The sequence below is a fragment of the Lichenostomus cassidix genome, chromosome 24 (assembly GCF_008360975.1).
Source record: "Lichenostomus cassidix isolate B80296 chromosome 24, HeHo_3.0, whole genome shotgun sequence".
NCBI classification, from domain to species: domain Eukaryota; kingdom Metazoa; phylum Chordata; class Aves; order Passeriformes; family Meliphagidae; genus Lichenostomus; species Lichenostomus cassidix.
This window is the reverse complement of record NC_139504.1, coordinates 6635432-6656732: the sequence shown is the minus strand read 5'-3', so window position 1 is coordinate 6656732 and position 21301 is coordinate 6635432. Positions and strand designations below refer to the sequence as shown.

Genomic DNA, 21301 nt, shown 5'->3' with positions numbered 1-21301 from the left:
CTGCAGCCAGCTCCTTTAACAGTACTTTATTTGATTAAAGACTCAGAATTCTCTGTGTACACTGGAATGTGCTCTATTCCCTAGGCCAGGATCATACAGGGTTACAAAAAATGGGGATCTCGGCTCGGTTTAAACATCACCCTCCAATGAATGTAAGAAAAAGATAAAGCTCCTTGGATGCTTGAACTAACTTTGACTCCATTTTAAAAATCATACAGACAAGCAGCTGTGGAATAGGACTGGGTTAATGGGATTCGTTGCCTACTTTGCTAGGGAAGAGGGCTTGCCCCCTCAGGACAGGCCAGGGTTGATTTCCTCTCAGGTGCTGCCAGCAGAGGAGAGACCACGAACTTCTTTGGCAGAGGACCTCAGGGGCCTGTGACAGGCTGGCTGTCTCTCACAGAGCACAGTACACACACTTTTAGGGCTGTTGCCTTCCACCTGCACTCTAGCCCTCTGGCTACAGAGGTGAGGTGTTCCCAGGGGCAGGTGATGCTCATGACAGGCCGCAGCCATGCAAGTGAGATGAGTTGTGAGTGGAGCACAGGTCTCTGAGATGAGGAACATAATGCCAGTGAGGCAGCAGTGTGAGAAATGGTGCAGAGCAGCCCCCAAATTCCCTGGAAACCAGCAATTCCCTCTCCCACACCAGCCAGTGCTGAACCAATGCTGGGTTGAGGCAGGTCCTGACATGTAGGCCAATCATGAATCATGTCAACCAGGCTCCACAGCTCCTTTCACACATGCAGGCAAAGCCTTCTGCCTCCCAGGACACCAAACAGGCCTTGCAAAGGATACAGAGCTGGTTCTAACCCAACTAAATTTCCTCCAAAGCCTGGCCTGAGAACAGCTGTGGCAGACAGTGAGGACATAGTCCCCTGTGGATGCTCTCCCTGCTGCAGCAGAAACCATACCACCCTAAGCTGGGCCACTGCCACACAGCAGAGCTGGAGGATCAGCAGTAATTTTGCGGGGCAAAAGGACTGAACCCCCAAGTCCCTCTTCCCCACCCTGTGCCCCTGCCATGACCCCTCCACCTCTGAGGCCATGGTCAACTTCCTCAGCTTCCACCAGATGGAAGGGTCAGGAGCAGCAGGTGGCCCCATGCATGAGAACCAGAGGCCAAGGAGAATTTACAATGGCAGCACCAACAATGGAACAGCATGTGATGCTTCAGGAGAGAAGAGAATAATGTCTGGTTGGCTCTGGGCTGAGCTCCGAGCATCTCCGGTGGGGGAGAACATGTCAAAGTCAGGCTCTCTGTGGAGATCTTGCTTTTTTGCCAGTCGGTAAAAATCTGCCAAAGAAATTTGTGGCCTTTCCCCCCACAAGCACGTCACTTCTCTGCAAAAAATGTCTGTGACCCAGGAACACTGCAGATGGCAGACAGTGCCACGCGTCTTAGCAGAAGGGGCTGTGGCGTTCCCAACATTCAGAATAAACGTCGGCCTCTTTTTTTTTTTTTAATTTAAAAATTTCTTCCTTTGCGCGTCCCCATGTCTGGCATTACAGGATTTCGTACTTGTCCACCAGGAAGGTTGTTTCAGTGGAAAACCTTACAGGGCTGTTCCCATCTACCTGGGTCACTTTGGTAACCTGTGGAGACAACAGGCAACATTAGCTCAGCACTGAACACCGCTCCCTACCACAGTGATGCTACGCTTCCCAATGCTGTGATGGCCACAAGGGCACAACCAACCTCACACCTTCAAACCACAACCCAGCCCTGAAACAAAGATCTTTGTTTCCAGGAAACCTGAAAGAGGGGAGTGATTTTCTGTGGTAACTGTGTCTCCACTGCGGAGCAAAGCCGCAGCTGCTGGCTATGCTTTAGTGGGGACAGACAGTTGTATGCTGAGCAGTGTTTTGGCCACAAAGCTGATGGATTCTCCAACGAAGTCTGAGGGGAATTAATGATTACTCAGAGGCTTGAAGACACAACTGAAACTTCAGGCAAACTCCATGAAGTGTCAGCTGCCAGTGCTGTCCACTGGCACTACCAAATCCAGCGATCTCAGAGGCAGGTTAACGCCAACCCTTTAGCCATGGCCAGTGGGACAACAGAGCCCTGCCTGCAGCATGGCCATTGTCAGCCAGCTGGGGACTGAGGCAAGGGTGACATCCCACCTGCAGAGCATCAGCGGTGAACGTACCTGTATGTTGCAATAGTTCTTTTTGGAGACGAAGGAGACTTGCACTGGGAAGAAGTCGTTTGGCTGCCCTGCTATGCTGAACTCCAGGCTACCACTCTTGTTTTTGGCATCTATCACCGGCAGGCACCACTCAAGGAGATTTCTCCGGCTATCGTGGCGATACTCACCATCAATCTCCCCAATCACCGGGGCACCGACACCAGACCTAGAGCAGGCAATGAGAAGTGACAGTAACTTCCCTGCAACACCCGTTGGCTTGGCCAGATCCACAAAACAAGGAGGGGAAGGTGATTGGACTCGTTAGTGCTGCCTGGATAAGGACCGTTACTTACGGCAAGGGGATGGTGATGATCACATCATTCAGCTCTAGGCTCTCCTCTTGCAACTCATATTCGATGTTAACATCACAACTGTTTCCACTCTCTGATGGCCAGCAGTTAACTGAGGGCACAGAGACAGTATGTGAACCATGCAGGCCTTTAATGTGGAATAGGCTTTCACAAGATGATGCACTTTGAAATGCCCAGCAAAGTCACCCTCAAGAAATTCTGACTTTAAGAAAAGCTCTCTATTTTCTTTGAGGTTTTACAGAAAACACACACTGCCAATGTCGGGCACTATCCAAGGGATACACGTAGTATCTCCAACATCTCACAACATGCCATGCTCCAAGCAGCCCAGCTGCTGCAAGGTGGCTATCATGGGCAAACACTGGCTCCTTCTGCCCGAGCCTCCAGACTCGCACTCACTTGTCAATGGAATGAAGGACTCTTCTGTGGTCTGCAACCTCCACTTCAGCACGCCCACGTCACTGTTAATAGGGAATGACTTCTCTGGGTTCTTCAAACCAATCTGCGACTCCGTAGTGAAGAGCTTCTTGTCCACATTTGGGTGAGTCTGAAAGAGGAACACATGCCCAGACTGTAAGGTCTAAGCCCAAGGACAGAACAATAGGTAATGCAAGTTCTACCAGGACAGGCCTACACATCCCAGAGTGTTTGATTTAACAAAACACACATGAGGTTTCCACCGGGCTCAGAATCCCATCTGGAGCACAACTGTTTATCAACCCAGGATTCTTTCCAGGAAATACTAATCTGACAAAAAGGATCTGCACCACTGTCCTTCTTACATGCTACTACACCTGAGACTCTAGCAATGTAGGCTGGTATCTACAGAACAGCTATAAGTCAAAGACAATCCTGAATGTCCACAGCAGACATTTCAAGAAAAATCAATCTAATGCTGTTGGGGAAAACAGTCTGACACCACAGGACTACCATCTCCCGTCAGCAACCTTAATGCACATATGTGTCAGTGGCCAAACTCCATTCAAACCCTCTCTTCAAACCTCAAGTGTGAGCAGCTTTTTAGAAGCAGAGGATTTTTGCAAGCCACTGTTCAAGTTACACTAGAAAGACAGGAGTTAGCACAGGGTTTGGTCTCATCTTCTACCTGAAGCACCATCTGTGGCAGTGCTGTCAGAAACTTGCTCATGGGATGCACTGGAAGTGGACTTCTAGCCAGCGATAATGCACAGACAAGTCCCTAGCCAAGAGTGAGCCAGAATGTGTCAGTGCAGCACCACCTCTGGGGATCAGTAGAGACACATAAAGAGGAAGAAAGGGTAGGACAAATCTCCCAAGAACCTTCTGACCTGCTACTGCTGACTGCAATCAAGTGCTCCAGCAAATCACCTCAGGTACAGCAGTGACAGGACAAGCAACATCAAAAAAAACAACTTCCGAGAGAATAAATTTATTCCCCATTGGCACAGGAAGTTGTTATCCTGTTTCCACTCCACAGCTGCAGCTGACGTCACATGAACAGGCACCGAGTAATACACCAGGCTGCTGCAAAAGTCCAGGTGAGGTCACCTGGCATGTCAAGGTGCACTGCTGGGCAGATAAGGCTCCAAGGGCAGGATGGCAACCGAGATTGCATTTCTCCAGTGAACTTCAATCCCATGAGCATGACTGGCTCTGCACTTCTGCTAATGTCTGCACTGACTACTCCCATTTCCAATGCAATTCCTGAGAAGGCTCGGACGAGAACACAGGAGAGCAACAAACTCGAGTATTTCCACTATCTTTTCCCGGGAAAGCGGCAAAAGCATGTTCAACAGCATGGGACTCCATGCAGGCTTTACCTGTAGCTGCACTCCTCTCTTGTCTTCATTTTCTACATGCAGGCGAATCCGTGCAAACTTTTCATCAGAGATGTGCAGCATAATCATGCCATGAAGCTCCATGTTCTGCAACCCTCCGTCACGGCCACAAGTCAAGGAGATTTTCTCCTCTATTTTCATGTGCACACTAGACAGACAGAGAAAAAGCTCAAGTTCTACACTTGGCATCTTCCAGACAGCAGAGAGATCAGTGCTCAGTAAGGACATGCTGTGTGTACTGAGCAGGGGCTCACAAACAACAGCATGGCTGGCACAGTGGGGGCTAATGCTGCTCTGATAGGTGAACTTGGGTAGGAGGATCCATGCATATGGATCTGCAAGGGATGGGAGCCCAGTGAAACAGCAGTGATGCAGCATCTTGACATGCTGGTCACTCAAATCCCCTCTGACGGGCTCAGAGCACTAAAAGGTTCTGAATTGTTGCATATAAAATGAATCATGAGCACCTCCATCCTGAGCAGCAACAAAGCTGGGAAACAGGGAAAATGGTGTAGGGAAAAAAGCACAGGAAAATTCCCACTTTCAGCTCAACAATGGACGGACAGCCCATTTTAGTTAAGAGCTATCTGCTTTTTTGCTGACATGCTTTCCCAGATTTTTCCCAATTTTTATAGTTACAAGGTAAGAGAACACAGGAGAATACCCAAGAGCAGGAGGGAAGCTCTCTCCCAAGGCTGCGTGCAGGGAGAACCACGAAGAGACTGCTTCCAAAGCAAGGGCAGCACTCACCTCTCCATGTTAATGGGAGGAGCAAGGACTTTGGCTGCTTCTGCAGAGCGCTTGCCTACAGAAGTCATGATGTTTTCTCCTTCCGATTTCAGCTTGTCCACAAAGTTGTCCACCTCCTTCCCTTTTGCGCCGAGTTTCAAGGCTTTACTGGGACCTGAAGGCCTAAACAAAAAGCGTAATAATCTCCAAGTCAACTGACAGCAACAGGTTCCCCCTTCCTGGTTATCCTCAAATGCTGTAACTTGACTATCCCAACAACACAGCGTTCAACTCGGCAACCTTTTTGGGAGAGAACATGCATGGAACTGATCATCTATGTGTAGGGTGCCAAGTTATAATTTAGATTTGGATACGGTTCCATCTATTACCAAGAGGTGGGACCTCTTTTTCTCACACAAAACGGAAGCCCATTGCTCATCCAAGAATCCAGAGAGACTATGGGGTGCTACCGTGGTACGTGGCACAAATGCTCCTCAATACACAGATGAGGAACTCATGTTAGACCCTGTGTTTGGGCACATGGTAAGAGCCAACGCTGACTCCAACATTCACCACTTGCTGTCCCCCTACCTGGCTGGTGCTGGTGCCACTTTGGGCTTCTCGGTCTCAATGATGGTCTCTGTGATCATCGCCGTCGTTGTGCCCCCAGACACAGCCGAGCTGCCAAAGCCCCCAAACCCTGGTGCCTTCTTGCCATGTCTCTCTGCATCCCTCCTGGCCTGCTGCAACTCCTTCGCTTTACGGCGCATCTCAGCTTTTGCTTCACGTTCCTGCGTCTGAAGGAAAAGATAAGAGCCTGACGGAGTTTTGCAACCTCAGCCCTACCCTGCACAGGAATTAAGTGCAGTTGCCCACAAACCCCTTGCCAAGAAAAAAGAAACAAAACACAGGCATTCAGCCCTCAGAAAAGCTAAATAATTGCATAGCCCCACAGAAGTGGAGGAACACCTCTGTATAGCAAAGGTGGTGCTTCCTGGACAGGGCACCTCCTGCCCCCACGATTGCAGGTGTCCTTGCTCACCTCTCTGACTGCCCGAAACACCTTTTCCTCATGTGAGTCCATCTCAGTGAAGGTCCGAATTTGTGCCAGATTTACATTCTCACGGTACCCCAGGGCGACAATTTCATCAAAGGCAAAGATCAAGTCGAAGCAGTGTTCAGAGATCTCATTCTCTTCCAGAGCTCGACAATATTCAGGGATCTAGAAGGGGAGAACATTTTAAAGGAGTACCCACAAACAGCACTTCGTAAACACTTTCTTTCTACCATCCCAGAGGTCACAACTGTGCCAGACCCTCCCAAGCCCAGCAAACCTTTACACTGCTCTTTGTACCATTACAACGTTGATAAACAAGATGAAGTTTTGCCATTGTTAGTTCTTCTACGCTAAAATCCTTATAGAACCTCTTAGCTTCCGCATAACAGTAACCCAAAGTAGCCCAACTGCTGCACCCAGTGGATTTCCTTAAGATCCTTTGGTTGTGCGAAGACACAAACTTGCTGCTTCAGGATCCCTGCATAGCAGTGCTGCACTTTTAACAGCCACACACTGTACAGGGAATATATAATGCTAAATTACAGTCAGCCCTTTGGTCTCACCAGCTTAACTACTACTAATGATTCTTTAATGTGGAGTTCAAAACTACCACCAGAAGTTCAGAGCTTTCTGTCCAGTCAGGAAGGGAAGCTCTGGAACACAGAGCTACCAGGTGGAGGCAGGTAGCGCTCCTGCACCAGCTCAAAAACAGATCACTCACAACAGCACCATTCTGGGCTATAGGCACATCACCGAGTGATAGATCCTTACCACTCTAGAGAAGAGTCGGAGTGTTTCCAGGTCTTCCAGGATGTTGCTGTTTTTGGTGGTAATCAGCACCATATAGAGCTTCTCCATGGGCTGGTAGACATACCGCACACTCTCCGTCTCCACAAATGTGTGCTGCTTCCCCGTGTTCATCAGCTTTGGGAATGCCGCCAGCAGCCCCTCGATGCGGGTCCGAGTCATCTCCACAAACTGCCGGGACACGATGGCCTTCCCTGCCTTCGTGCACACGGCGGCTGCCAACAGCACCTGGAGGAGGGGCAGCAGGTGAGCTGGGCCTCCCAGACCGTGCTTACGGAAAGGATCTCCTCCTACCACACTTCACCTGCACGCCTTCCCTTAAACACAACCTTAAGCCTTTCTCAGTGACTAGGAAAGGAACTATGTCAAGAAGAGAGACATCTCTGCTTTTCTCTTTCTCTCCATTTCACAGTCTGTCCCGAAATTATCCTGAGAGCTCTCCCTGCTCCTGTCAAGCAAATGAGCATTCCCGATTTCACACACACCGAGGTGTAACAACCCCTGGGAGTGTTAGGGGAGGTTCCAGGTTATCGACTTTTCCATCAGGCTGCCCCAGCTTACAACTACACACAGGAACGCTGTGAAATGTAGTATCTCTCTCCAGTGCCATATGCACAGCGAAGTTAACGAAGCCCTGGTTACTATTCACAGCCCTTGAGTGACTCCCGGACAGCTCGCAAGCGTTAGCACACCGACAAGGCAGCAAGGCACTCACCAGCTGCACCGTCTCCTTCTCTCAGTCTTCCCAGACTTCCTCCATGCATTACTCTCTCACAGATTTTAATTACCTTTGTCAGGATAATTCTGTTCTACAGTTCAGATCTTCTAAATCCGCAACTGCTATTACTGCCAGAAAGTATCCGAAACGCTCAAACGCGGCAGCGCTGATCCCTGCCGCACCTCGCGCACAGTTTAGCTCTGACAGAGCCCTGTACGGGCCTATGCTGACCCAAACACCGCCAAGACGGACCAAAAGAGCCGGACCAGCCCTGAGACACAGAGCTCTCACGGTCACACCGGTGAGCATGCGGGCACCACCCGCCCAGCTACACCCGCGACCCCGAACGCCCTTTAGGGAAGGTGTGAGGCCGCGCTGAGGAGACACCGCGGCTCCGAGTCACCAGAGAAAAAGTGCCGCGTCCCGGCCGCCCCCGAGGGCCCCGGCCCGACCCGGAGCGGCAGCGCCGCGCTCCGTCTCGCCAGGCCGCGGACTCCAGCGCCGGCCTGCGCGCGGGCCGGGAGGGCGGGGTGGACCACAGGGGCCACCCCGACTCCCACGCTGCCCGCGGCGGACGGGCCCTTCCCTTACCATGGCGGCGGCGGCGGGATCCGCGCTCGGTCCCTTCGCTCCCTCCGGTCTCCGGTCCGGCCCGCAAGATGGCGGCGCCGCGCCACGTCCGCACCCGGAAGCGCCGTCACGGCGGGGCGGGGCGGGGCAGTAGCACCTCCCAGCCGCCAGGAGGCGTGCGCGGCCCGGCCGAGAGCGGCGGGGCGAGGTCACCATGGCGACGGCGACGGCGGCGGAGACGGCGCGGCGGGACGCGGGGCGGGCAGAGGTGGGACACGGGGGATACGGCGGGACAGAACGGGATACGGGGCGCGGGCGGAGGTGGGCGACGGGGCACAGTGTGGCAGGACACGGCGGGCAGTGGACGTGGGCGCCGGGCCGCCCCGGGCCGCGCCGCCCCTGACTTTGCCTCTCGGCGCAGCCCCGCCCGGTGGAGAACCAGCCGTACGACGAGAGCCTGGAGCTGCCTGAGGCCGAACCTGGGGCCCGCTCGCCGCGGGCGGGGTTCGCAGGCCGCCTGCGAGACTCCCGCCGGCCCGGGGTGTCTGTCGGAGCGGCCGAGCACGGGAGCGGCGAGCGGGGCAGCAGAGGGAAGGTGCGAGCGGAGCGGGCGGGGGGACGGCACGGTGATACTCGGTGATATCCCATGAGACCTGGTTCTCTCGTCCAGGAGGAGGCAGCGGCCCACCTCCCCGGCCCCGCCGCTCTCAGCGGGGATGACGACGAGGACGATGAGGACTCGGAGGAGGATTCCTCGGAAAGCGACTCGGAGGAGGACTCGGAGGAGCACGGGGCCGCGTTGGAGGGGTGAGCTGTGCTCGTGGCCAGAGGGGCAGGGGCTGAGGCTGCTGGGTGCCATCCGGGCCCTGTCAGCTCCACCGGTTTCCCTTGATCCCACGAGGGTGAGCAAGAGTCGTGGGCATCAGGATAGGCAGCTCCTGCCTCCTCGTCCCCGATGCTCCAGAGGGATGGTTCCTCCAGGTGGTGAACCAATCTCGGGCTTGTTTGCTGTGCCCAGGAAAGGCACAGCTGGAATGACCCAAGGTGTCAGCCAGGCCGGCGGGCTGGCAGGAGGGGTCCAGCAAAGGGAAAGACCATCTCGAACATGTCACACAGGTCCTGATAATTCTTCTCCTTCTCGAGCGTTTTCAGCTTTAAAGCTATTGCTGATCCCCTAATTGCTGTCCTATTGCTGCCTTCGTGCAGCGCACTTAGCCCCCTTTTGATAGCCCTGTTTGGGACTGAATGATCATAGATGTTCATCATTCAGATGCTTTTCTTGGCTAGTGGGTCCAAGGCAAAAGGGGGCCAAATAGTGCTTTTCCTGTGCAAGAAGTGTTTTCCAGAGATGACTTACTGCCTTGTGGTTCAGCTTCCCACATTTGTCTGCCCCAGCTGAGGCCTGGTTTCTGTTGTACAGAACCTGCCACATGTTAATCTTTTCCCACTACTCTCATCCTTGTTTTAGTGACTTCAATCCAGCAGATTTTGACTACCTGCAAGTACCTTCTGAAATCAAAGATCTCTTTGAATACATCAAGAGGTGAGTGGAAGAGTTTTAGTCCGCTCTTTGGCTCTCCTTTGTGTCATTGCACACAAAGTTATTGCAGCACAGTTGCCAGTCACCAACGCTGTGGTGGTGACTTTTTCCAGGTACACTCCCAAAACAATAGAGGTTGAACACAAGCTACAGCCCTTTATTCCAGACTTTATTCCTGCTGTTGGAGACATTGATGCATTCCTAAAGGTACAGTTTCTTCAGGTTCCTCTCTCCATCCTGCCCCATAAACCAAAGTGGAACACCTGGTCAGAGCACGTAGGAAGCCAGGCCGTGCAGCCTGGGGTCTGGTCTGTCCCTGTGCTGTCAGACATGGTAGGCAGAGACCTGGAAAACTACACTGGTGGCTTGGTCACCTCTCAAACAGCACTTGGGTAACTTGGGCCAAAGGCTGAGTTTTTTCTTCTCCCACATCGTGTGCTTTTCAGGCAGCTCTGTACTTAGAATGCACATCTGAGAGAGCCCACAGGGAGGCTCTGCACAAACCTGCCCTGGACTCCACAGAGAACAGGGCTCTGTTTTCCTACAGGTTCCTTGTCCTGATGGCAAGCCCGACAACCTTGGCCTGCTTGTCCTGGATGAGCCTTCAACCAAGCAGTCGGATCCCACCGTGCTCTCCCTTTGGCTGACAGAGAACTCCAAGCAGCATAACATTACAGTGAGTCAGAGAGAGGGAGGTCACACTTGCTGCACAGTTCCTAGAGTAAAACCATGTCATTTTACTGTTGCAACTGACAACTTAACTTTAAAAGCAGGAAAACCAGACCTTTTGCTTTAGTCCATAGTTTTAAACTGCAGTGGATCTGAGCCTTGATTCAGGCAAGTCTTGATACAAACACTGGGTCTGTTAACCTCAGGTGATGCTTTATTTCCTTTTGGTTGTTCATGCCCAGTTTTAGTCAGTGTTTTGCGTGCAGAAATCTGTTGGTAAACTGCAGCTGGGAAAGAGAGAAGGCCTGGTTCACGAGGAGTGAATGCAGGTTTCCTGAAATGCCCCAAAACACCATGAAACACTTCCAGGTTTATATTTGTGTTTTTAGCAGCAGATAAAAGTGAAGAGTTTGGAGAATGCAGAAAAGAACCCCAAAGCCATTGAGAGCTGGATTGAAAGTATTAGTGAACTGCATCGCTGCAAACCTCCTGCCACAATCCATTACTCCAGGTGAGCCCTGATGCTGGCAGTGGAAGGTTGTGTGTGATCCTGAAGCTGATGCTCTTCTCTTCCCTGGCAGGCCAATGCCTGACATCGAGACCCTGATGCAAGAATGGTCACCGGAATTTGAGGAGCTCCTGGGAAAAGTATGTTGTCTGGGTGATCAGTACTTAGCTCTGTGCATGGTCTTAGAAACCATCTGCCGTGAAAGCTGGGTGCCTGCTCCATCCCACAGCCCTGTCCTCTTGGCTTGTTCCTCCTCATGACTCTGCCCTTGCCAGAAGCTGGGGAGCAACCCAATGCTGGAATTCCCAACTGTCGCCCCAGTGGCCTCTGCATGCTCCCAGGCTCCTGCGGTCTGGGAGCAGATCTGACAGCCCCGTCTGTTCCAGGTGGGTCTTCCGACTGCGGAGATGAGCTGTGACCTTGCTGAATACATCGACATGATCTGTGGTGAGCTGGGGAGGGTGTGCTGCTGACACAATGTGATGCTGGCCTGGCACTATCACTGCAAATGAGATAGCTTTAGCTGCAGGCTCAGCCCTGAGCAGTCGGGATCATTCCCTGCTGCTTCAGTGGGAAGTGGGCTCTTGTACAACAGAGGCTGCAGTCTTTGGTGTGTGGAGGCCCATGTGATGGTGGGCAGTGTGGAGCTCAGCCCTTCCTGACAATGCTCTGTGTGGAGTAGTGCAGATCAGGGGCCCTCACACATTTCTGATCTTGCCTGCAGCCATTCTGGACATCCCAGTGTACAAGAGCCGGATCCAGCCTCTGCATGTCCTCTTTTCCCTCTTCTCGGAGTTCAAGAACTCACAGGTATGCAAACTCCAGCCAGGTGCTGCTCACCCAGCTAGCAGCACTGCACAGCTGCTCCCTTCACATTTGACTTTGTGGTGCAATGGGTGTGTGCAAAGGACTGGTGGGCCCCAGAGAACGTGTTCTCAGCTGCTTCTCTCCGTGGTGCTTCTGCCTGACAGAGGGAGCTAGGCTGCACTCTGGGCTGGGGTGCCACATTGTTCAATGGGCCAACACAGGCCAGAATGCATTTCCTTGGGATGACTGCTGAGCACAAAACTCATGTAGAGCCAATGTGGCTGTCGTGTTCAGACGCATGTGTGTTCTCTGAGCAACGGGAGTCAAATCTTTGCATGAGCATGTTCTTTTCCCTGCAGCACTTCAAGCCCCTGGCTGATGGGCAGAAGGGCAGGAGCCCACCATCCAACCCACTGTCACAAGCAGCGGAGGCAGAGGTGCTAAGCTTTAATTGATGCTTCACATTAAAGCATCATCTCCTGGATCAGTCTGCCGATGGACACTGAGTGTGCCCAGAACAGGCTGGGAGATGTCACTCAGCAAATCAGAAGACTCTCTGGTCTTAGAGACATTGCTGGGCTCGTCTGTGTTAGGGAGTAGGGCTTGACTCACCATATTTGTTGCAGAAGCTGCCTAATGGCTCCATTTTTGACCTGTTCCCAAGGAGTTCAGCATTAAACCAGCCTCTCCCAGTGTCAGGCTCTTCGTGCCACAGGTGCTGCAGAGCAGAGGCTCCTTGAGCACATGCTACAAGGGCTGAAGCAAACAGGAATACCACACTCAGACACTACACTCAGATCTTCTCAGGGTGTTGCAAGCTCTGACCTGGAGATCTTGAATCTCCTCTGCTCCTTATTAATGAACCTTCTTTCCTGGTCTCAAGACCCTTAGCTCCTGCCAAGCAGAAATAACCAGTGCAGCACCACACAGATGTTTGAATTCAGTTTATTGCTGTTGAGACAGCTCTCCCCAGCCCCTGCTCTGCTTACCTCCTAGCCATCTGCCACAGCAGCAGGGACAGGAGAAGAGAGGATCATGCAGCAAGCAAGTCACAAACCTGCTAAAGCAAAGCTGGTGCTTTGCTAGAGGAATTGTAGTGCTAGAGCCTGGCTATAAACAGCTTTGATGCATTTTGATTATAACAGAATATTGGTGAAGTGCATGGACTACATAAACCCATGCCTTAGCTGACAGTGCAGCTCCCAAGCCTTGCATCACATAGCATAGTGCAGAGCTGGCGCTGGTCAGCTCCTACTTCCCATCACGGCCTTCCTGGCGCCCTCGGCTGCGCAGCTTCAGGGGCTGGTATGTACCTGGTGCCAAGGAGCCCTGGCTCACAGGCACCACACCAGAGCTCACAGCCAGATCTCATCACTGCTCACGCTTGGCACTTTGTAGATGCGCCCGGACGTTGGAAGCTGGACAAAACCTGCAGGACAAAGAACTCATTGCCTGTTGGGGCAGCCATGGAGTTCAATGTCCCACAACACATCTTTTGAGGCTGCTCGCCCACCTGCTGCCCTTACCGAGCTTGCTGAGGACCAGGGAGTTCTCCAGTCCCAGCAGGGTACTCTCTTCTCTAGCACCGGCTCCTGCATGCCTGGGGGAAGCTGCAGGGAAGGAAAGGGATGCAAGCCAGCACATCTATCCCTCACCCAGGCAAGACCTGAGGCCCCACGCATCTCGCTGCACTAGCACATAAGGGTTTTACCTCTATCATCCTGTGTAAGGTCACTGAAGCGCAGGTTGGGTGGCAGGGACTGGGTCTGGTGGGGCAGGCGTGTGTCCTGGGACTGTGGGGGCTCAGAGCTGCTGCAATGGGAGCATTGGCTGGGTGGGCTCCCTCTTGCTTGCCCCGGACCTTGCACCAGCTTGGGCAAGTGGCATGCCAGGCAGGTAGCACAGGAACCCAGGCTGAGCAGGGCAGCTAAGGCCAGGGCTGCTCCAACGGCAACACCCAGGACAGGCAGCTCCACACGGGCATCCAGCAGACCTGCACAGGCAGCGCAGACTCCTCAGCACCCTTCCACGCAGCCACTGCACCATGCCCACCCCTCAACAGCTACCTGTGGGAAGGAGGGAGGCAGTGGTGATGCCCACGCTGTTGGCTGCACTGACAGAGAGGTTTCCAGCTGTGCAGCTGAGATGGATGTGGAGCGAGTGGTTGGCCAGCCCTGGGTAGTTTGTGGCACCCAGGAGGAGAAACTTGGAGGTGTTGGCCATCACATGCCCATCCTGGTCCACCCAGGCGATGCTGGCAGGTGGGTTTGCTTGCAGCAGCACAAAGAGCACCAGGAGAAGGCCAGTGCCCTCGACCTGGTAGCGGGCACCTTCTCCCAGGATCTCTGTCTTATCTGGGTAAAAAATGGAGGCAGTGAGATGGGCAGGAGGGGTGTAGGCAATAGAGCTGGGAGCAGGACTTGTCTCACCAGGGTCCAGGAGCACTTGTCTACCTTGTTTGTACGGGACTGACAAGATGCTGCCCTGCTAAGGCTGTGATGGATGCAGGTTATAGTTCTGTCCAAGCTGGGCAGGAGCCCCACACACCCTCCCCGCGTCCCGGTCTGGAGCAGGCTTACACTGCGCGGACCTTACACTGCACATTGAGGAGGATGGAGGTGTTGTAGGTCTCACTGGAGGTCGGGTTGGTGAGGGAGCAGTTGAGCTGGTGGTCGGAGCGCTGGGTGGTGAGGGTGCTGGCAATGCCCGCAGTCGAGAGGTTTACTTCCTGTTTCTGACCGTTGAGGTGCCAGGTCAGTGTGGCACTGGGGACTGGCCAGCAGGTGAAGACACGACTCTCTCCCTCCTGCAGTGTGCACACTGCTCGCGGCTGCCCGTCAATGGTGGGGTCCAGTTCCCCCAGTGCTGCCAGAGGGAGACCGCGGCACATCAGAAGTGCGGCAGGGGTCCTGCTCCCGGAGTCATGCACCAGACCCTACCATAGCCTCACCTGCCAAGCAGAGCGCCAGGAGGCTGAGCAGCAATAGCAGCAGGAGGGCAAGGGCAGCCCCTGGCCAGCCCCTGGGACACCCCATGGCATATCAACCGTGCTCAGCACTAGGAGAGAGGTAGCTAGAGCAGGGACATGGGGGCATCCACAACGCTGGGCCCCGGTGTTCCAGCACACAGTCGGGTCGGAGGATATGGCCCAGCCGCACCTTACCTGCAGCATTGCTGCGACTGTGTCCAGCCCGGTCTGCAGTGCGGCTGTGCGCCTGGTTCCCGGCACGCAGGGTAGTTCATACGGCGCAGGGGCGGGCCCCAGCACGGCTGCGAGCATTCATCCCTCTCGCCGGGCTCCCGCCGCCGCCTTTCCCCGAGCGGGATTGCTGCGCGCAGCCGCGGGGTCAGTCCTGCTGCTTGCGAGAGCGGCTAGAGACCGCCCAGCCGGGACAGGGTATGCGCGTCCCCGTGCCTATAATATCCCCGCTTCAAGGAAGGAGGCCCAGCCTTGCACCCACCAGACCACCCATCTCACCGGGGCTGTGCACGCTTGGGAATCACACCACAATGCCTGCAATGCCTCAAGCAGAGCCCAGGTGCTGGGAACAGAGGGAGGTTTATTGGGAGCGCAGCAGAGCGAGACAAACACAGCAAGGTGCTTTGGTACTTCCAGTCCCTGGCTGTTAGCCAGGAGGTGGACCTTCTCTGGCCGCCACGACATGTCTGCCTGGGCCACCTCAGGAGCACTGTTCTACCCAGCCCACTTGCTGCCAGGCCCATCTCCCGCCCGTCTCAGTTGCTTCCAGTGCCATCGGGGTTGCGCAGCCGACCGAGCATCTCGCAGAGCATCTGGTTGCAGAGCGCAGAGTAGGGGTTGAGAAGCACGAGCTGCTGTCGGGCGAAGGCGCTGCCCAAGCGTGCTGCACACTCGAAGTCCCGCCGGGCATCCTCGTCCCGCGCCTGCAGCCGGTGGATAAGGCCGCGCTGCACGAAGCTCTGGCAGGCAGCACGTCCACAGCCACGGCTCAGGCGTATGGCGGCATCCAGGTCCTGCAGGGCACCTGGCAACGAGGGGAGGCATTGGTGGGGGCTGGGGGTACTAGGGGACCACCCGCACCTGTGCTGCTCACCTGCCACGTCCCCGCGCAGGCGTAGGGCCTGGGCCCGGTTATTGTAGCCTGAGGCACGCTCAGGCAGCAGGCGAATGGCCTCACTGAACCGCTCCAGGGCCGTGCTTATGTCTCCTGACTCAGCCGCAGAAACCCCCTGCAGCTCCAGCTCCCGGACTTGATCCAGCAACTCCAATGGAAAAGCTTCCACTATTGCAGAACAAATGGGAGACCTTGACTGGGAAGTGGTGGCAGCAGGACAGCCCATGGGGCCCAGTCCCACTGCTACCCTACACTCCCTTGTCCAGGAAGGGAACAGACACAGAGCAGGGTGCTGAAGTCCAGTCTCAAGCAGACACTGCTCCCAGCCTGTAGAGCCTCCTTCCCTGCTGGCCTGCTTGCCCCATGGAGTCGCTGCGGCCAATTCCAGCATGAACCTGATGCAGAATCACTCACCTTCATCTTGGACATCCTCCTCCTCTTCATCCAGCCCTGGGATATCCCCAAAGGGGGTGCTGGGGTTAAAGATGGTCTGCAGGACGGCCCTGTCATTTGCCGTGGCCATGGTGCTCTCTGTGCCACTGAGGCCTGTGATGGGGCTGTAGGCACAAGCCGGCTGCCACAGCCTGGTTAATGTTCACACTGCTGGCCCCACTTCACCCTGCCTCATCCTATCACAGCCCAGGTGTGAGGCCCCACCGCCCCTCAACAGTGCCCCCCAACAGCAGCCCAAGGTGACCCACACATATTGGAGCTGGGGGCCCCTCACTGAACACCCTGCGCAGTCCTCAGTGCTGGCTAGGAACTCCCATAACTTGTGAGTGTCCCAGAGAAGAAGCAGCTTCTCAGTTCTCAAGAAGAAATTGAGAGAGCCCTCTGCAGCAATAAACTTGACATGTTTATTAATTAAACTATCACTTAAATAAAAAAAAGTGCATAGAAAATAAACATGTTTAAAAACTCCTTTTTTTGTTTTTTTTTTACAACTATGTACACTTTTTATTTTTACATTCAGTCTTTTGCAGAGCTTTCAGCATTTTTTTAAACTATTAAAGTATTTCCTTCTTCCCTGTGGCAGGGAGTTAACACTGATGTACTTTAGACACATTTCCTCTTTAAAAAAAAAAAAAAACAACAAACAACCGAAAAACCAAAAAACAAACAACCAGAAGCTTGGAAGAACACAAGAAAAAAGAAGTTTTGTTATACATGATAAGTTGTCAAGAAATGTATTTCTAGAACATAACCTTGCCTTTGCAGAGCTTTTTTTTTTCTTTTTTTTCTTTTTTTTTTTTTTTGAAACAATTATTCACCTACCTGTAGTTACTAAAGAGACTGTAAGTTCAATAAAAGAAACACCACAAGTATAGTTCTCGGCTGATAGACGAAGCTACTGTACCTTGTTAAAAAGATACCAGGAAAGCACAGAGCACATTTTTCCCTATATGTAGGTGGTACCCCAACATTCATAACCAAAACGAGAGGAAGGAGAGGAAGAAACCAAGTTGTACAAGTACTGACTGTAACAAGAAGGGCCAGGAAAGGCTGAACCACCCACTCCCAGCTCCCAGCCCTGGCTGCCGGTGGGGAATGCGCAGGGAGGCTTTCCTGGAGCCATGAGCAACTGTAACACAATCCTTATCTATAGTGTTAAGAGAATTAAAAGCCATGAACTGATACTGAACTAGGCTTCATTACACGGTGCATTACTATATTAGTTCCTATATATATTGTATTTATAGTTATAAAAAATTTGCAAGTGTCGAGAGTGGACCAGTGTATGGGTGAATGGCATGATTCTGCACAGACCGTCCTGCTGAAGAACCTGGTATTGCTTTGAAATGAAAGAAAACCAGAAAGAAAAGATACCCAGCCCTTTGCAATGACCCGCTTCTCCTTTAAAAAAAAACATGTCGGTTTGTACAAAAAAAAAACCAAAAACAAAACACGCTAAGGTTCCTTTTCTAGTATTTTCAGATACCATGATCTGCGTCAGTCCTTATAAAATATACATTCATACACGGGGAGCTGGGCGCTCCTGGCCAGCCCGGGCTAAGGGCAGGCAGGCTCAGCTGCCCCAGTTGCCCTGGCCCTGCTGCTGCTCTCCCCACGGGCCCGGGCCAGCCACGGCGGGCACAGCTCCTTGGGGTACAGTTTCACTGGCCACAGCAGCTCCCGCCGAGGCAGCCGCAACAGGAATAGCAGCAAAGTGGGCAGCCCGCCGGCTTGGCTGGTCCGGGCGGGAGGAGGTTGCCTGGCACTTGGATCTTGGGGGACTCCTGAGGCACAGTGCTCCTCCCCCCAGTCCTCCTTCCCACTTCTCCCCACGTGGGGTGGCTCTGGGCAGTGCTTCCCAGCGGAGCCTCCTCCCGCACCCAGGAAATGGAGAGGTGGCAGCAGCGCAGGGGTGAGAAAGCGCGGCATAGCTGAGCTCTGGGTTAAATTCATGGGCTTTGCCATGGCGAGGGCTATGCCCCTGCCCTGCATCAGAAACAGGGAAGGAAAAGGGCCAAGAGCAGCCATGCCCAGGGCCACGGGGCCCAGAACCCCCGGGTGGGCACTCTGGGCTCCTCAAGGTATGTGCGTTCCCAAACTGTCAGTGCATCAAATCATCTCAGTAACAAATGCAGCGTCATTGTGACTTCGCTTTCAACAGTTACCACCAAATTATCCTCACACAGTGCAATAACAAAAGGAAATCCGCAGGTCCCGAACCTCCGAGTGCTGCTTTTCCTTCTCAGGGCAGAGGAAGAAATCTCAAGACCCGAGAGGTGTAGACTGGGGGTGCCCCTCTGAGAGACCTGGGGAGTCAGCAGGCACACCTGGTCCCTTCCCCACCAACTGCCAGTGCTGGTTCAGAGCAGCCCCCAGATACATCGGCTCTGGGAACAGCGGCTCCTGGAACGGCTGTGACCTAACCAGAAAAAAAGCTCAGAAAAACAAGGGGCGCTTTCTGCTTTCCCTTCTCTGCAGAAAAACCCACCTGCCTTTGAGGGACAGACTGTGGGAGGAGGTGCATATCTCAGACTGGCCTCCCATCAAGGATGTATTGAGGGTCAGGTCTCTCGTCCTGTCTTGTTTTTCCTTTTTAAAACCTTGCAGGATGCCAGCACAGGCAAGGCAGAATCAAACCTTCTGCCCGAGTCACACATTGTCCTCCCACAGAGCCAAACTCATACCACGCTGGGCATGTCTGCCTCCTGCGCCCATCCTTACAGGTAAATAGAGTTAAAGGTCCAGCCAACCCTCCTGGAGACAGCTACTGAAGTCAAAAAGGCAGAACAAGAGTAGAAAACAAAACTAAAGCAACCCCCCCACTGGAGAAAGGCTCAGACTATGTCCAGCCAGGTATTTCCTAGAACCGTCCTATGAAAATAAAAAAATCATTAAAAAGAGATTCTCTTAAATTAGGATAATACCACTGTTTAAAAAGCCTCGTCATAAGTGCTTTCCCCTATGAAGTGCTTCTCATAGAAAAATATACAAAATATATTTACATTTATAAAACCTTAAATACTAAACTGTAAACAGAACAGAGCAAAATCCAATGTTGTCGCCGTCAGACTTGGGGCTCTCACTTCTCTCTCTCTGTTTTGCTCTGAGGCACAGGGCAGACACCCTGGGGAGGAGGACTCACACTGCTCCAACCAGGATGGTGGTGTCCCTCAACTCACTCAGACCTGGCCTGGCTCCTTGGCCACTGCGCCAATGTCTCATGCGTTTCCTATGCGTTTCCAGATGCTGTGCAGGCGAGGCTGGCTGGTGCTTGGCCTTGCCTTTGCAGAGAACTTTGGCTCTGTTTTGGTGCCCTTGCTGTGTCTTCTGAGGAACACGACATGACTACATCCACAGAAGTGACCATGACAGGCACGTGCTTGTAGGGTCACTCCTCTGCCTGCCACCCCCAGCCCTGGGGCACTGTGGCACAGCAGAGCAGAGTGGGTTGCCTTCATACCCATCCTTCCTAGCTCCTGTTCTACAACGGTGTGTGGCCAAGGCCGGAGCTGGCTTGCATTCCCCCTCTCTCCCTAGAGACTTCTGCCTGCTTCCTTGAGACACCACCGGCTGGCTGTGCCAGGAGCTCACTGGTGAGAGGAGGAAGCCAGCTGCTGGAGACAGGACCCAGAGGACCACTTTCATCCCACATGGCCACAGAGGGAGAGTGTTGGTGAACGGGAGCCTTTTGCTGGCAAAGATTTACACTATCCCAACTGTTGGCACAAGCCCTCTTTGCCAAAGAATGTCAGGAGTTCCTCTGCTCTCAGGCAGATTCCAGAGCAAGATGCCAGCCAAACTCTTCTTGTGCCTAGTTGTGGGCTGCACTGTTCCACTCTCCTCATGAGCAGCCAAGCCAGCCCCCTGCGCCATAGAGCCCCGTGGAGGCAGCGCACCTACACACACTCACACATAGTGTTTTGCAGATATGCAGTCCCAGGGAGCTGCTGGCGAGGCACAGACCCTCTCCTCAGGAGGCAAGCTCAAATACCGCGCTACCCAATCACTGGCTCAGCCCTCAGAAGGGGAGCTCTGAGCCAGGAGACAGAGAGGGATATGACCCATGACTGCTGCCCCGTGCCTGGGCCTGGAGTGACCTCCCCTCCCCTCCCCTCTCCCACTCATTAGCCCCACACTGAGAAACAAATATGGGGGCGGAGGGAAATGAGAATAGCAAAAACATAACCATGCTGAGGATCTTCTCCAGCCACCCATGTCTCTCACAAGGTTGAGTGTGCACATGCGAGACATGAAGATGTGGACTCGGACAAACATAGTCGCCAGTCAGGTCCCTGAGCCCAGTCCATCTTCACTCCTGCTTCCAGCCTCTCTGTCCCGTCCAAGCCGTCGGGGAGGGGCTCACTTGAAGCTTTGGTTCACCCCATGCCCTGCAGGGCTCACTTGCAGCTGATGAAGTTCTAGTTTAAAAACTTCCTGCACTTCTTGGCACCGCAGTTACAGGGCAGTTTGTTGCTGGCGTCTTCAATGGGGAACTTGTAGTCATAGGTGAGCTCTTCCCCTCGGTAGATTTTGCGCATGGCAAAGATGACAATGTGTTTCTGGCCATCGATGTTGATGACCCGGGAGTAGCAGTTGGGCTCGCAGGAGTGGTTGATGAAGCGGGCTGCGTTCCCGTGCATGGTGGCATCCACCACTTCGGAGTCATCAATGCGGAACATGTAGCACCCGATGCCCTATGCAGGGAGGACAGAGGAGGGTTAGTGCAGGCAGGGCAGCACAGCCGCCCCAGCAGACAGCCCAGCTCTGAGGCTTAGCCTGTGTGAGGGAGTGTCTGCAGCCTCTCTCCACTGGGCGTCACACACTCCCGCCACAATCATTTCATCCCCATATTCACTTAGACTAATCTGAGACCCTGCCCAGACCACAGAAGGGAATGGAAACTGCCTCTAAAGCTCCAGAAAGAATGAAAATAACCCAAGAAGTCTGTAATCCAAATTTGTGATGTTCCCAACAGGATTTTCATATAGCCTGTCCTACCTTCACAGCCACCTTCTAGTTCTCCCAAAGT

The 21301-nt window shown here is 53.5% G+C and overlaps 5 protein-coding genes across 13 annotated transcripts in view; 1 reads left to right on the top strand and 4 right to left on the bottom strand.

Annotated features, from left to right (window-relative positions):
* Positions 1–11: 11 nt before the first annotated feature.
* On the bottom strand, positions 12–15012 carry ARCN1 (archain 1 coat protein complex I subunit delta). Its single transcript, XM_085081873.1, has 10 exons — positions 14889–15012; positions 6878–7141; positions 6092–6271; positions 5641–5846; positions 5071–5232; positions 4303–4468; positions 2903–3050; positions 2486–2594; positions 2154–2358; positions 12–1596 (listed from the first exon to the last, which is right to left on the bottom strand). Exons 1-10 carry the CDS (start codon positions 15003–15005, stop codon positions 1507–1509), a joined length of 1647 nt encoding a protein of 548 aa, XP_084937999.1. The 5' UTR covers positions 15006–15012; the 3' UTR covers positions 12–1506.
* On the top strand, positions 8358–17723 carry IFT46 (intraflagellar transport 46). Of its 3 annotated transcripts, none has more exons than XM_085081877.1 (11): positions 8358–8469; positions 8623–8796; positions 8872–9008; positions 9670–9744; positions 9855–9948; positions 10289–10417; positions 10803–10921; positions 10992–11058; positions 11305–11365; positions 11643–11728; positions 12085–17723. In XM_085081877.1, the coding sequence occupies exons 1-11, from the start codon at positions 8416–8418 to the stop codon at positions 12178–12180; spliced, it is 1092 nt and encodes a 363-aa protein (XP_084938003.1). In that variant the 5' UTR covers positions 8358–8415; the 3' UTR covers positions 12181–17723. The 3 variants fall into 3 exon arrangements, with proteins under 3 accessions (XP_084938003.1, XP_084938002.1, XP_084938004.1); XM_085081876.1 differs by having other exon boundaries at positions 10800–10921; XM_085081878.1 differs by lacking the exon at positions 8623–8796 and having other exon boundaries at positions 10800–10921.
* TMEM25 (transmembrane protein 25) lies at positions 9878–15021 on the bottom strand. 5 transcript variants are annotated; one of them, XR_014856393.1, is made up of 8 exons: positions 14676–14776; positions 14321–14590; positions 13792–14079; positions 13437–13718; positions 13252–13335; positions 13039–13154; positions 12338–12481; positions 9878–11420 (listed from the first exon to the last, which is right to left on the bottom strand). XR_014856393.1 is itself a non-coding variant. In XM_085081880.1 (7 exons), exons 1-6 carry the CDS (start codon positions 14758–14760, stop codon positions 13081–13083), a joined length of 1083 nt encoding a protein of 360 aa, XP_084938006.1. In that variant the 5' UTR covers positions 14761–14776; the 3' UTR covers positions 9878–11420; positions 13039–13080. The 5 variants fall into 5 exon arrangements, 4 of the variants coding, with proteins under 4 accessions (XP_084938006.1, XP_084938007.1, XP_084938005.1 ...); XM_085081880.1 differs by lacking the exon at positions 12338–12481; XM_085081881.1 differs by lacking the exon at positions 9878–11420 and having other exon boundaries at positions 12158–12481.
* TTC36 (tetratricopeptide repeat domain 36) lies at positions 15266–16366 on the bottom strand. The gene is made up of 3 exons (XM_085081887.1): positions 16234–16366; positions 15799–15987; positions 15266–15729 (listed from the first exon to the last, which is right to left on the bottom strand). The coding sequence occupies exons 1-3, from the start codon at positions 16340–16342 to the stop codon at positions 15461–15463; spliced, it is 567 nt and encodes a 188-aa protein (XP_084938013.1). The 5' UTR covers positions 16343–16366; the 3' UTR covers positions 15266–15460.
* The window catches only part of KMT2A (lysine methyltransferase 2A), a 42039-nt gene continuing 37392 nt past the window's right edge, over positions 16655–21301 (bottom strand). For all 3 annotated transcript variants that reach the window (XM_085081837.1, XM_085081838.1, XM_085081839.1), the window contains exon 36: positions 16655–20966. In XM_085081837.1, coding sequence (XP_084937963.1) covers positions 20691–20966 — 276 coding nt within the window. In that variant the 3' untranslated portion in view covers positions 16655–20690. The remainder of the gene's footprint in view (positions 20967–21301) is intronic.

Coding starts and splice junctions, on each gene's coding strand:
- ARCN1 (XM_085081873.1), bottom strand. CDS start 15,005: ATGCTCGCAGCCGTGCTGGGGCCCGCCCCTGCGCCGTATGAACTACCC. Junction 6,272..6,877: donor TCCGACTCTTCTCTAGAGTG/GTAAGGATCTAT, acceptor CTCCCCTTCTAG/ATCCCTGAATATTGTCGAGC. Junction 2,595..2,902: donor GTCCTTCATTCCATTGACAA/GTGAGTGCGAGT, acceptor CTGTGCCCTCAG/TTAACTGCTGGCCATCAGAG.
- TMEM25 (XM_085081882.1), bottom strand. CDS start 14,760: ATGGGGTGTCCCAGGGGCTGGCCAGGGGCTGCCCTTGCCCTCCTGCTG. Junction 14,591..14,675: donor CCTGGCGCTCTGCTTGGCAG/GTGAGGCTATGG, acceptor TCCCTCTGGCAG/CACTGGGGGAACTGGACCCC. Junction 13,719..13,791: donor TGCCTCCCTCCTTCCCACAG/GTAGCTGTTGAG, acceptor CTGCCTGTGCAG/GTCTGCTGGATGCCCGTGTG.
- IFT46 (XM_085081876.1), top strand. CDS start 8,416: ATGGCGACGGCGACGGCGGCGGAGACGGCGCGGCGGGACGCGGGGCGG. Junction 10,418..10,799: donor CCAAGCAGCATAACATTACA/GTGAGTCAGAGA, acceptor TTGTGTTTTTAG/CAGCAGATAAAAGTGAAGAG. Junction 11,729..12,084: donor CGGAGTTCAAGAACTCACAG/GTATGCAAACTC, acceptor TTTTCCCTGCAG/CACTTCAAGCCCCTGGCTGA.
- TTC36 (XM_085081887.1), bottom strand. CDS start 16,342: ATGGCCACGGCAAATGACAGGGCCGTCCTGCAGACCATCTTTAACCCC. Junction 15,988..16,233: donor GGAGGATGTCCAAGATGAAG/GTGAGTGATTCT, acceptor GTTCTGCAATAG/TGGAAGCTTTTCCATTGGAG. Junction 15,730..15,798: donor CCTGCGCGGGGACGTGGCAG/GTGAGCAGCACA, acceptor CCTCGTTGCCAG/GTGCCCTGCAGGACCTGGAT.